The following is a 13,723-nucleotide window of genomic DNA, read 5'->3' as shown; positions in this document are numbered from 1 at the left end:
ATTTCGTACTTCTGAGATCCCTTCCTCTTTCGAAAAACTGATTCATCCGGAGAGGTTGGACCTGGCTGAAGGTTCGTTTAGTGGTTGTTTCCCAATTTGGCTCACAAACTTGACCCAACTAAGATATCTAGACCTTGGGTTCAACGAATTACAAGGCCAACTTCCAAGCTCAATTTCAAGACTCAAGAACCTTCAGTATTTCGACATGGCCTCGAACAATGTGAGTGGTGTAGTGGAGATGGAAACATTACTAGAGCTCCAAAATTTAGAGATTTTAACTTTATCCTTCAATAATATGTCAGTGCTCACCAAATCTAGTGCGAACGCCACTCTCCCCAAGCTTGGGAAATTACGATTGGCTTCATGCAATATAACAGAATTTCCAGTCTTTCTACGCAACCAAGAAGGACTCAGGACTCTAGACCTTTCCTTCAACCACATTCATGGCCATATACCAGTGTGGCTATTGAAAATGAGTAGAAAAACTTTGTTCCTGATAAACCTTTCGCATAACTTTCTGACTAGCGTCGAGGTGTCTCCGTTAATTCTTCCTTGGACAAACCTAGTTCTTCTAGACATCCGCAATAACATGCTACAGGGCTCACTTCCAATTCCGCCACTCTCCACTATTGTATATTTAGTCTCCAACAATTTACTAACAGGAGAAATCCCCCCAGTGTTATGCAACGTTAGCTCTCTTCAAGTTCTTGATCTGTCTTACAACAATTTGAGTGGCATGCTCCCCCAATGTTTGGCCAACTTCAGCAAATCTTTGTCGATATTGAATTTGCATGCCAACAAGTTCTGCGGGCCAATTGCACAAACTTGGAAAGTTGGAAACAAATTACAGTATATTAACTTGGGCCGCAACGAGTTTCGCGGACAAGTTCCAAGATCATTGACCCGTTGCAGGATGCTACAGTATCTTGATCTTGGGGACAATCGAATCCAAGACACTTTCCCATCCTGGTTGGGAACTCTGCTGAACTTGAAAGTTCTCATTTTACGTTCTAATGAATTTCACGGAGCAATTGGGACTCCAGAGTCTGATCTTGCATTTCCTGAGTTGCATATTGTTGATCTCTCCTACAATGAGTTCACCGGTGTTTTGCCTTTAAATTACTTGAAAACATGGAATGCTATGCGAAGTCTCAGAGCGGAGCCCTTGAAGTATATGCATTCCACTGACATTCTTGTGTATCATCTCGTCTATAAATATCACAGTTTCTATAATTACTCAATGACATTTACCAACAAAGGTATAATAACGGAGTTTGCGCATGTCTCAGAAGTGTTTACTGCTATTGATCTTTCATGTAATAGATTTCAAGGTCAAATTCCGGAGGCAGTTGGGAATCTGAAAGGGCTTCAATTGCTCAATCTCTCCAATAACATTCTTGTTGGCCAAATCCCACCAGTCATAGGATCCCTGTCAAACCTTGAAGCATTGGATCTTTCTTGCAACAAATTGGTTGGAAGAATCCCTTGGCAACTAACGCAGCTCAATTTTCTTGCAGTTTTCAATGTCTCTTACAACAATCTCACAGGGCCTATTCCACAAGGTCGACAATTTGATACATTTGACAATAGTTCATTTGATGGGAATTTGGGATTATGTGGAAGTTCATTGTCAAAAAAATGTGAGGATTCTGAGACTCCCATCACTGCCATCATCGGAAGAAGATGAAGACTGGGTATCAGTTTTCCATTTTGGTTGGAAAGTAGTGTTGATCGGTTATTGCTTTGGCATGGTAGTTGGATTGATCATAGGGAACATCACCATCACGAGAAAAGATGATTGGTCCATGAGGACTTTTGGAAAGAAGCGATGGAGGAGGCCAATCAAAAGCCTAGCAAGGTGGTAAAAGAAGGGCGCAAGTGGCAAGACAATGAAACCTATCAAAGCCAGCATGCCTTGAGCTATCATAGGTGAAGTAGGTTAGCTTTTACTCGTTCAAAAAGCTCCAGCTTATGTAATGGCAATAACTCTTAATCTTTTTAAGCTTTTGTAACTTGTTATTATTAGATGTTGCCAAGAATATTCATAGATGCTGTTCATTTCTCAATGGAGAATGTAACTTCTATAAAATGGAAACAGCAGACATTAGATTAAGAAGCTCAATCCTCTCACTACTACACAAGCAATGGACAAAGAAGACTACAAAAAGATTCTCACTATTGGCAACATAAATAACATACAAGGCCTTGAAACCCAACCAGACTTTATCTCAATAGCAATAAAGACTTTCGATCCTTTTAAATCCCAAGTTCGAATACCATCATGCGGGATTAATTTGATTTTATATAAATTTGTTGATTTTTTTAATAAGTGAAAAGAAATTTATTAAATAATGAAGAGATTACAAAGTTAACAAAAATGTAAAAATAGAAAACAAAATTTTAATACAAAATATAGAATCGAGGTAAGAAATTACACATCATAAGAAAAAACTAAAAAAAATAAAAAGATCGTACTAAAAATCCAAAATAAAAAAACACCCAAAAATTACAGTTTGTTAATTTATTCTTCTTCATTTGTTATAATTGTATTAAGAATTAATAATTTGATCGTGATATAATGTTTACTTGTATATATACAATCTCATTTAAAAACAAAATCATATTCTGTATTATTACTTAAAAAAAATATTAAAATTCTTAGATACATGTTAGTTTTATAATTTGAGGAGAATTATTTGCAATATCTTTGCATATATTTTCTTCCCTTTTATTTATGAAAATGGTGAAATGATACGAATTAGCTGCTTATAACTAATCATGCATCTTGAAAATTTATGCAATTATCAAAGCCATTGATGCACCAACTTATTCATGTCTCTGTCGACCTACACCGACCAACCAAGCATTGTTTAGGGGAGGACACAGACCAAGCATTCAATTCCTTTTGATCAAACATGTTCAATGCAATGAACTAATATAATAACAAGGGGACCCTCAACCCATGTCCGAATGGGACTTTACATCATGAGCATATGCGGTTAAGTAAAAATCTTGTCATGATCAATTCTTGTGCATTGGACCTTTTAACTCAATTTTTTCAAGGAGAATGACAATATAGTAGAATTGTCTACAAAACACTGTAGCACCTATAAATTGAATATGATGTTTAAGTACCCCATGCTTTGAACATTGTCTAAACAATCATAAAGGGACCACAGATTACCTCGTTAAATTGACGAAAATAGATGTTACAAGTAATGAAAAGAACAACACATATATAGTATCTGTCACAAATTTAAAGTTTATCGAGCTTTACAATATAATGCAAATAATTAATAAAGTAAGTTAGTAAACAAGGTTAAAATCTATACATCTTTTGCATATGTAACTTTTAACATCTCATGTGTAATTCATCTTATGTTTGGGAATTATGAGGGAAATGGAAGGAAAGGAGAACAAATATCTTAAGGTTGCTAGACTTTCACTCTTTTCTTTTGCACTAATTTATTAAGCGTGTCTTGCAATCAAATCCTGATTTTTCAACAAATTACATCATTAATCTAATCAAGAAAAATAATTAAAACAAGAGCTAGACAACCCCCTCAATGTTGACCTTAATCAGCCTAAGCATGCTGGATAAGCGTTAAGTACTGGCAAACATTAATTCAAAGTGGTTGTATATTGCTTTACTATTATTGCTACAGACTTCTAGCAGTATGCGCAGGAATGTGTTGCTGCACATAAACTAATGTCTTTCAATTGGATATTTCTTCGTCTCAGAGTGCAAATTAACCAAACATAGCAAACATATATGGGGCTTTTCTTAGTACACTTCTTGCTCTCTCTTTTGCAACTCACTCTCTCAATTCCATCAGCGCAGCCACTCTGCCATGGGGGTGAGCGTCTAGCCTTGTTGCAATTCAAGGAAAGCTTTATCACTGATAAGAATACTTCCGCTGATCGATGTGCTTATCCTAAGGTTGATCAATGGAAATTTCAGGGGGGACGATTGCTGCTCACGGGAAGGAGTAGAGTGTGACCACGACACCGGCCTTGTGATAAGCCTTAACCTTAGTAAAAGTTGCCCCCATGGTTCTATCAATTCCAGCAGTAGCCTGTTCCGCCTTGCTCATCTTCAAAAGCTTAACCTGGGATTCAATAACTTTAGTTACTCCACGATACCATCGGCATTGGGCAACCTTTCGAGGTTAACATATCTGAACCTCTCTTATTCTTTATTTTTCTGGTCAGATACCTTTCTCAATTTCAAAGCTTTCCAGGTTATCTACTCTTGACCTGTCCGTTAATTTTGTTGATGCTACTCATTTTGAAGGATTGTTACAACTGAAAAGGCCTGATATGAAGAGCTTAGTACAGAATTTAACCAGCTTAACATACCTTGATCTTTCTTTGGTAGATGTATCTTCTCCAGTACCAATTGTCTTAGCAAATTTGTCTTCATTAACATCTCTTGGTTGCCATAATTGTAAACTTTTTGGCAAATTTCCAACAGCTATTTTCCAACTACTGAACCTTCCAACTCCTTGAGGCCTCCAAAAATAAAGAACTTGCTGGTTATTTGCCAGAATTTTACTTCAGCAGTCAGCTTAAAGTTTTGTCAATTTGGATGACAAGCTTTTCCGGTGAAGTACCGGCCTCATTTGGGAATCTCCACTCCTTGGAATTCTTGGCACTTAGCCAAGCCAATTTGAAGGATCAGTGCCTTCGTCACTTGGTAATCTCACTAAGCTCACCCATTTAGGCCTTAAAAACAATTCTTTTACTGGCGAGCTGCCTTCTTTTTTGTCAAACTTCACCCATCTGAAATTTTTAGCACTAGGCCATAATAAATTCCGTGCCTCTGAGATCCCTTCCTCTTTAGAAAAATTGATTCATCTGGAAAGGCTTGACCTGGCTGAAAGTTCATTTACTGGTTGCTTTCCAACTTGGCTCACCAACTTGACCCAACTAAGATTTTTGGACTTGGGATTCAATGAATTACTAGGCCAACATCCCAGCTCAATTTCAAGACTCAAGAACCTTCAGTATTTTGACATGGCCTCAAACAATTTGAGCGATGTAGTAAAGCTAGACACATTTATAGAGCTTAAAAATTTAGAGTTCTTGCGTTTATCCAATAATAAGTTGTCAGTGCTGTCCAAAACTAGTCCCAACGCCTTTCTTCCAAAACTTATCAAATTAAGACTGGTTTCATGCAATCTGACAACTTTTCCCGACTTTCTTCGTAGCCAAGAAGGACTTGAGATTCTAGACCTTTCCTTCAACCACCTTCATGGTGTTATACCCAAGTGCTGTGGAAAATGAGCAAGAAGACTTTGTTGCTTATAAACCTTTCACATACCTCGCCAACCGGCTTTGAGGAGCCTCCATTGATTCTTCCTTGGACTAATCTAATTCGGTTAAACATCGGCAACAAGATGCTTCGAGGTTCACTTTCAATTCCGCCATTATCCACAGTTATATATTTAGTCTCCAACAATTCACTAGGAGGGGAAATCTCACCACTGTTATGCAATGTTAGCTCTCTTCAAGTTCTTGATGTGTATTACAATAATTTGAGTGGCATGATCCCCCAATGTTTTGCCAACTTCAGCAAATCTTTGGCGACATTGGATTTGTGTGCCAACAACTTCTCTGGACCAATCCCTCGAATATGGAGAAGTGGAAACAAATTGCATTTAATCAACTTGGGTCGTAACAAGTTTTATGGACAAGTTCCAAGATCAATTGCAAGGTGTACATTGCTACAATACCTTGATCTTGGAGACAATCAAATCCAAGACACTTTCCCATCTTGGTTGGGAGTTCTTCAGAACTTGAGAGTTCTTCTATTACATTCTAATGGATTTCATGGTACAATCGGAGCTCCAAGATCTGATTCTGTGTTTCCTGAGTTACGTATTATTGATCTCTCGAGTAATAAGTTTACTGGTTTTTTACCTTCAGAGTACTTAAAAAATGGAATGCTATGAGAAATTTTAGTGGAAAGTCCTTGACATACATACATTTGATTATGTTGAACTTTCAAAAAATAAAGTGACGGAAAATGAAGGAGAGTAAAGAGAATGCTTAAGAGCAGCAAAGTGAAGAACAGAACAACTTGTTCATTGATATTAGTTTGCTACTTAAAGCTTAAGTACAGGAAATAGAAAAAAAAAACCGTAAGACATGAAATTAGAAACTGATAACTACCCACTAAGTGAACTTAATAGATAACTAAAAAAATAAGACTAAACTTAACTGAGTTTTATGCATCAGCATGTAATATCTGCTGGCTGCTCAAATAAACACTATCAACAATTAAAAAGATGCATTCCAACTTCAACAGATTAGCATTGTGTTTGCTGTGGAGTACAACTACAAATATAGAATGGTGTACAATTACTCGATGACATTGACAAACAAATGTGTCAATACGAAGTTTACCCAAGTCTTAGAAGTGTTCACTGTTATTGATCTTTCATGTAACAGATTCCCAGGAGAGATACCAGACTCAATAGGGAATCTAGAAGGGCTTCAAGTGCGGAATCTCTCTAATAACCTTCTCGTCGGTCAAATCCCACCAGTCATAGGATCCCTAGCAAAACTCGAAGCATTGGATCTTTCTTGCAACAAGTTGGTGGGAAGAATTCCTTGGCAACTAAAACAACTCAATTTCCTTGCGGTCTTCAACGTGTCCCACAACCATGTGATAGGGCCTATACCACAAGGTGGTCAATTTAATACCTTTGAAAGCAGTTCTTTTTTGTGGGAATTTGGTATTTCGTGGAAATTTATTGTCGAAAAAATGTGAGGATTCAGAGGCCTCGTCACCTTCATCGTCAACCTCGGAAGAACATGAAGACTTGGTACCAATTTCCCACTTTGGTTGGAAAGTAGTGTTGATGGGCTATGGCTTTGGCATGGTGATCGGAGTGATCATAGGCCAGATCGCAGTCACAAGAAAACAACATTGGCTCATAAAGATTTTTGGAGAGCAGGAATGGAGAAGGCCTATCAAAAGCCTAGTAAGGTGGTAAAAAAGTAATTGGCAACATGCCTTAAGCTGTCATAGGTGAAATTAGCTTATACTCTTTTGGAAAATCTCTGCTAAAAATAGTAATGATTTTTTTTTTATTAGGGGAAGGAGGATTTTTGAACCTTACTTTTAAATAAAAAAGTAAATGTATAAGTTATTAAATCAAATATTTAAGTATTATTAATTATGAAATTAGTATCCGGAGATATTTAACACGTTTTATGGAATTACACATACCATTTCAATATACTCTTAGCTGCCTAGCTATATATAAAGAAATTGAACAAAATATTATACTATATACTAAAACAAAAAAAAATTGAAATTATTCCCACAATAATGCTAACTTTTCTGCCTTCAATTTTTTAGTTTATTACGTAAATTAAATTTTTATCTTTCTAATTGCCTTCTTTACTTATTTACTTCTCATTTTTTCAAAACATGTCTAAGGTAACTTTTTATTTATTATTTATTTAATTGCTTTTTTTATCTTAAAGTTAAAATTTTAACTCTATGTCTTGACCTTGGAAGCCAAATCGAAACATGTCATGTATCATTTATCAATTCATTATTTCTCATTTAGAGATGTTTTTTTTAAAAAATAATAATAATAAAAGTAATCATTTATTACTGTTTATAGTCATAAATTAAAACAGTATAGTGATACATAAAGAATCTAGACTTGGGATGTCTCTGATGGTAAATTCTAACTAGTTAATTATGTTGTTTGAATTTGGACAATCAGTTAAGTCTCAGCTTGCTAGAATCTCAATTTTTGCATCAGCACTATATAACCTATGGTAGATAGTTAGTAGCATAGTGTTCCACACCACTCATTTTAAAGAGAGTATCACTCCCATACAACTTCATCTCTGCTGCACACTAACGTTTCAACCCACTAAAATTGAATTAGAGATTTTCAATCCCATCCAATCATATCATCCCACACCAACAAGATCAAATTGAATTGCTCAAGAGTCCACCTCCATTGGAATTCTGAATTGCAGCCTCTGGGTCAATCGAAACACCATGTTCAAGCTTCGCAAGAATTTATCATGTATATCTCATCATCATATCTACAAGAATTTGTCATGCATATTTTATCATCATATCAACCTTCCAGCTTATTTACAAGGTAATTAATTTCACTACTGTTCGACCTATCAAACACCGTTAACCACCACTATATACATTAAAAACTCCACCTACAATCATGGCTTCCACAATTTCACCTACTCAGCACCACTATTCAATTAATTACCACAATTACCACTAAGTAAATCAGTCTAACCTCCTTTGCGAGCATGTCCACGTCACTATTAGCTTCTCGTAAAATACGAGTTATCTTCTATTGTCTTAATATGTATTGTAAATTTTCCATATGTAGTAACCATTTTCTCAATCTCCAAAGAACCTCTTCGAAGTTGTTTGTCCATGTAACTGCATTTTTCGAGTCACAAATGAATGAAGATTCATTGAAAAGGATGTTTTATTATTTTGCCATAGGCACCAAATTTAATGAAAATTTATGGCTCCGTTGACCTACACAGGCCAAGCATTCAATTGATTTTGGTAAGCAATGTGCAATGCAGTGAACATAGTAAGAAGAGGAGCCCTTCAAGCCCAAGTTTTGGAAAGGGACATTACTTGAGCTGATGAGCTTCCAATTCTTCGCCCATTGGCCCTTAACTCATGTTTTTCAATGACAAGTCTATTCAATATGGAAAACAGTTGCAGCACTTGGTTGAATTTTCAGAGAACAATGAAAAGGGACGACAATGACCTTCTTAAATTCATGGAGACACAGCTATGCATGGGGTAGCGGAGGAGGGAAAGAGGTCTTAATTCAACCCTAAAACTAAGCTAAATGCAGCAGATATAGATCCACAAATGCCTTGAGGCAATTGACTGGACCACTTCTCAGTTCTCAATGCAACAATTTTATAAGCAATTTTAAATATTTGATGCATTTGCATTACAATTATAAATAAAAGAAATCACTAAGTTAACATAAGCACTTATATATATATAGATGTCAATTATTTAAATGCATATATGGAAATTTAAAATTTTTATTATTAAATAGACACTTTTTAGATATTGAGATATTTGGTTATATAAAAGCCATTTTACATTATTGTGTGGAAAATATTTTATATTCGTGAGGGTATAAGACAATTTACCTGATCATCGCATATATTTTTCATTAACGTATAAATTATTTTATAAATATTTTCTCTTCAGAACAATCAGCTCATGATTTTATAAAAAGAAAAAAAAAGAAAATTTCTTCCTAACGAACAAAGCCTTAATGCAAATGGGCTGGGTTTTGATTGAATTGGAAAAGTCAAGAAAAAAAATCCCAGAATTTGGGATAATATTATCCAAAAAAGAATGAACGTGTCAAGTAATGCAATTCCAATCAAAAGTCAAAACCGGTCAAACCTGGAGTCTCCGCGTCCACGTAACTCTCATAATCCACGTTCACCGTCTCCATTCGCCCCACTTCGTGTATTTTCTTACAAACGCAGAACTTCGTCTTAAAAACCAAGCCTTACCACAACAGCTTCCCCTCATAATTCACCCTATCCGCCACGGTTCCTTCAGTTTCCGGTGTGTACGGTTAGTCTTCGTTTCATTCTTGGATCTTTCTTAGCTTCCTATGGTAATTGAATTGTCTTTTCTTTTTTTCTTTTCCTGGTAACGATATGATATTGCTTATGGATTTGATATAGTGTTTCTGTTATTGAGGTTGCTTAACTATTGTGTTTTAACCTCTTCATCATATCATGTTGTTATGCTCCTTTCCATTTAGGAATTTATCCCAAGTCAATTGCATGTTTTTTGTGATTCATTGCTTAATGTGTTAGAAGTACAAACTCGAATGGTTTATTTGCTATGTCTATATAGAGATCTATCGGGTTTATTGATTTATTTATATCTATGAATGGTTTGTGCAGGTTGCAGTAGTTTAGTTTCTGAGTTGCCTGAAACAAAATGGACGGTGGGTTTAGAGTGCTTCATCTTGTGAGACCGTTTCTTTCGTTTCTGCCTGAAGTGCAGAGTGCTAACAGGAAAGTTCCCTTTAGAGAGAAGGTCATATTCACTGTGATCTCTCTTTTCATTTTCTTAGTTTGTAGCCAGCTCCCTCTGTATGGGATACATTCTGCAACTGGTGCAGATCCATTCTATTGGCTGCGTGTTATTCTTGCTTCTAACCGTGGGACTGTTATGGAGCTTGGGATCACTCCCATTGTGACATCTGGAATGATAATGCAACTCCTTGCCAGTTCGAAGATCATTGAAGTAGACAACAATGTTCGTGAAGATCGTGCCCTGTTGTAAGTATCTTTTTAGGGTAAATTTTGTTTTGATTTATAGTCAGTGACTGAAGATTGATTACTTTTTTATTGCAAGCTCTCTGTTTCCAATGTCGGATGGTTTCATGAGCTCCATTAGAGTTTTAGTTTAAAGGTTTCTATTGATTATAGCTTTAGAAGTGATGCTTTTGGTGTGCATTATGTGCATTAATCATGCATGCTTACACCTTTCTTTATTGCTAGGCAATAAAGGGGCTTGTATATTTTTTCAAGCTGCAGCTGCTTCTTTGGTTTCCACGATGTATATTGTATATGATGAATCCTTTTCTTTTTCCAGAAATGGTGCACAAAAGTTTTTAGGCATCTTGATTGCCATTGGCGAAGCAGTTGTCTATGTTCTCTCAGGGATGTATGGTAGTGTCGGCCAGCTTGGAGTAGGAAATGCCATTCTCATCATCCTTCAGCTTTGCTTTGCTAGTATCATTGTTATATGTCTGGATGAACTTCTTCAAAAAGGATATGGTCTGGGCTCTGGAATTTCCCTTTTCATAGCAACCAATATCTGGTGAGTTTTTGTAGCTTTTTATTTTTATTTGTCTTTGCTTTTTGGATCTATTGCATAAGTGTAATAAGGATTCTTATTGTCTCACAATTACCTGGCAGCTGAGTGTGATTACATGATGTAAACTTTGGTAGCTTACAATTGCTAGCACTGAAAATAGATTTGGGTTATTTGCAGTGAAAACATAATCTGGAAGGCATTAAGCCCCACAACCATCAATAGCGGCAGAGGTGCTGAATTTGAAGGATCTGTTATTGCTATGTTCCATAAGCTTTTAACTTGAGAAAACAAGATTCGAGGTCTCCGAGAAGTCTTTTATCGGCAGAATCTTCCAAATGTGACAAATCTGCTTGCTACAGTCTTGGTTTTCCTGATTGTTATCTACTTCCAAGGTTTCCGAGTGGTTTTGCCTGTGAGGTCAAAGAATGCCCGTGGGCAGCAGGGCTCATATCCTATCAAACTTTTCTACACCTCTAACATGCCCATCATTCTACATTCTGCTCTTGTTTCCAAACTCTACATGATCTCTCAGGTACTGGAGTTTACTTGTATTGTACACATATGGTTGTCTATGTCTGTTGATTTGTTATATAATTCATCTAATCATTTGTCCCACTGCAGTGGCTGTACAAGCGGTACAATGGAAACTTTTTTGTGAATCTCTTGGGCCAGTGGAAGGAATCTGAATATGCAAATGGTCAATCCGTTCCTGTTGGTGGCCTTGCATATTATGACACTGCTCCATCAAGGCGATTATAACCTTTCCTGTTTCCAACAAATATTTTTCCAGCATGGTCTCTAATGCTGGCGCTTTGGTTGGTTGAATAAATAACTTTCATTTGGAATATGTGATTGTATCCTTCTTTATCTACCTATGCTGACACTTCTGGCTATGTTGTCCTGCAGCTTAGCCGATATGGCAACCCATCCTTTTCGTGCATTGTTCTATCTTGTGTTTATATTATCTGCCTGTGCATTACTCTCAAAAGCTTGGATTGAAGTTTCAGGATCATCTGCTAGAGATGTTGCCAAGCAGCTCAGGGTAGGTTATCTTCTAAGAAAGTCCATATTTAGGTTTACTTTGTTTTTGTGAACTTGCTTGTGTTTTTACTTCCTATTGTGTTAGGTTTTGGTTTATCCATGAGCTTCAAAATTTAAAAACTAGGAGTATTTTGTACTTAATTATGTGATTACATGATCTAATTTGGGAAAAAAAATTAAGACTGCTATAATTTTAATGATTATATTCTGAATATCCTTTAAATTACATAATTGGTAGTTGTATGGGGGATTTATATGATAGATATCTAATGCTAGGTGGACTCAGGTTCGAGTTTTGAAAGTGGATACTTGCCCACACACTTTCATTCAATTTTTACCAGTTTTTACTTGAGCTTCAAAGGTTATACCTCATAGCAAAGTTGACTTCAAAGTGTCTGGGTTGAGTACATTAGGAAAATGAAGTGTCAGTGACATAGTTGAAATTGTTCATTGATTGAATTTCAGTTATAAGCTAAATGTCTGCTTGGGATTGGACTTGAGCTACCTTAATTTTGGCACTATAGATGGAGCTGATATTAGACCCATTGTTGTGATTTTGTGTACTTTGCTCCTGTTCAAAGTGCCACTCCAATTTTTAATGAATACATTACAGTCTAGCAGAGAGTGATGTATATATTATATGATAGGGTGAAGAAGCTTACATGCTGAGATGGTATCTAAACTTACTTCTCTAGATGGTACCTATGCTCCTCAAAGAAGCAAACACATTCATTACCTGTCAACAAGTGACTTGTTTTTTCCAGCCAGCCTAGAACTATTGATTCCACTGACTACTGACCTTACCTTGTAGATTCCTCTATAGGAAATTATTGTTTGTTGATTACTTAGTGCTTGTATGTTCAACCACTATATGATGAATTGAGAGGATGAAATGAGTAAGCTATTTTTGTATATCATCAGCTGAACAGTACCAGATGGTACGAGGTGTCAGTTAGCAATTGGTAAACCAGTTTTGTTTTGCTGTTATGCAGGAACAAGAAATGGTAATGCCCGGCCACCGAGAGGCGAGCTTACAGAAAGAGTTGAACCGTTACATACCCACTGCTGCCGCATTCGGAGGCATGTGCATTGGTGCACTCACGGTATTGGCAGATTGTATGGGAGCAATTGGGTCAGGAACTGGCATTCTTCTTGCAGTCACAATCATTTATCAATACTTTGAGACTTTTGAGAAGAAGAAGGCCGGTGAGCTTGGCTTCTTTGGATTCTGAGACTTGGGGTTTGACTCGAGGGATGGTCGTGTTTACAAGCCTCCAACAATTTTGGGTAAGCTGAGAGATGTATTCAAGGCGGCCTTTTGATGCCAATGGTTAGAGTTTTAGGTAGTTCAATATGTTTTCTTAACTCATATTCTTTTAGGAAGGATTATTATGCATAGAGGGTTCTTATAATTTGTTGGATGAATATGGAAGGAAGAGAATATATGCAGAGATGAGATTTCGAAGCCCAAAATCTCCATTGTTTTTCCTTTTTCATATTCATCATTGTAAATTTGACTTTCAGGATCTATTGAAATTTGTAGTTTAATCCAATTTTGGTTTTCGGATCTATTGAATTCGAGTTTCTTAACTGAAATTGAGAATTACAAGCATCAACAAAAGAGAAACAAGAAAGAGGATACCATCATTAAATTTCATCAGGCAAAACAAAATCAAACAACTCAATTTGCAGGATATATTGCCATTGGTTTCCATGTCATAGTGGCTGCACATTTAAGTGGCAACAAAGAAAGTAGAAAAAGGAAAAAGCTGGGAAAAATCTAATAAGCCTAATTGTTGT

At 36.4% G+C, this 13,723-nt stretch overlaps 1 protein-coding gene and 1 pseudogene across 2 annotated transcripts in view; both read left to right on the top strand.

The window, feature by feature from the left end:
• Positions 1–7,006, top strand: part of LOC110419209 (uncharacterized) — a 7,993-nt gene extending 987 nt beyond the window's left edge. The window contains 12 exon segments of the mRNA XM_089784123.1: positions 21–1,653; positions 1,655–1,858; positions 3,666–3,675; positions 3,842–3,961; positions 3,963–4,199; positions 4,201–4,497; positions 4,499–4,670; positions 4,673–5,269; positions 5,272–5,931; positions 5,934–6,018; positions 6,316–6,730; positions 6,732–7,006. Of these exon segments, the coding sequence (XP_089640249.1) occupies positions 21–1,653; positions 1,655–1,858; positions 3,666–3,675; positions 3,842–3,961; positions 3,963–4,199; positions 4,201–4,497; positions 4,499–4,670; positions 4,673–5,269; positions 5,272–5,931; positions 5,934–6,018; positions 6,316–6,730; positions 6,732–7,001 (4,700 nt within the window). The 3' untranslated portion in view covers positions 7,002–7,006.
• A 2,507-nt stretch (positions 7,007–9,513) lies between these two features.
• Positions 9,514–13,506, top strand: LOC110420037 (uncharacterized; annotated as a pseudogene). The gene is made up of 7 exons (XR_016351412.1): positions 9,514–9,622; positions 9,961–10,341; positions 10,658–10,885; positions 11,060–11,414; positions 11,504–11,649; positions 11,789–11,924; positions 12,916–13,506. The product of XR_016351412.1 is annotated as an uncharacterized LOC110420037 (transcript).
• Positions 13,507–13,723: the final 217 nt, after the last annotated feature.

This window comes from Theobroma umbraticum, unplaced genomic scaffold (assembly GCF_002168275.2).
Source record: "Theobroma umbraticum cultivar Fairchild unplaced genomic scaffold, ASM216827v3 scaffold_67.0, whole genome shotgun sequence".
NCBI classification, from domain to species: Eukaryota; Viridiplantae; Streptophyta; class Magnoliopsida; order Malvales; family Malvaceae; genus Theobroma; species Theobroma umbraticum.
The sequence above is the reverse complement of the archived record's forward strand: the minus strand, read 5'-3'. Positions and strand labels throughout refer to the sequence as shown.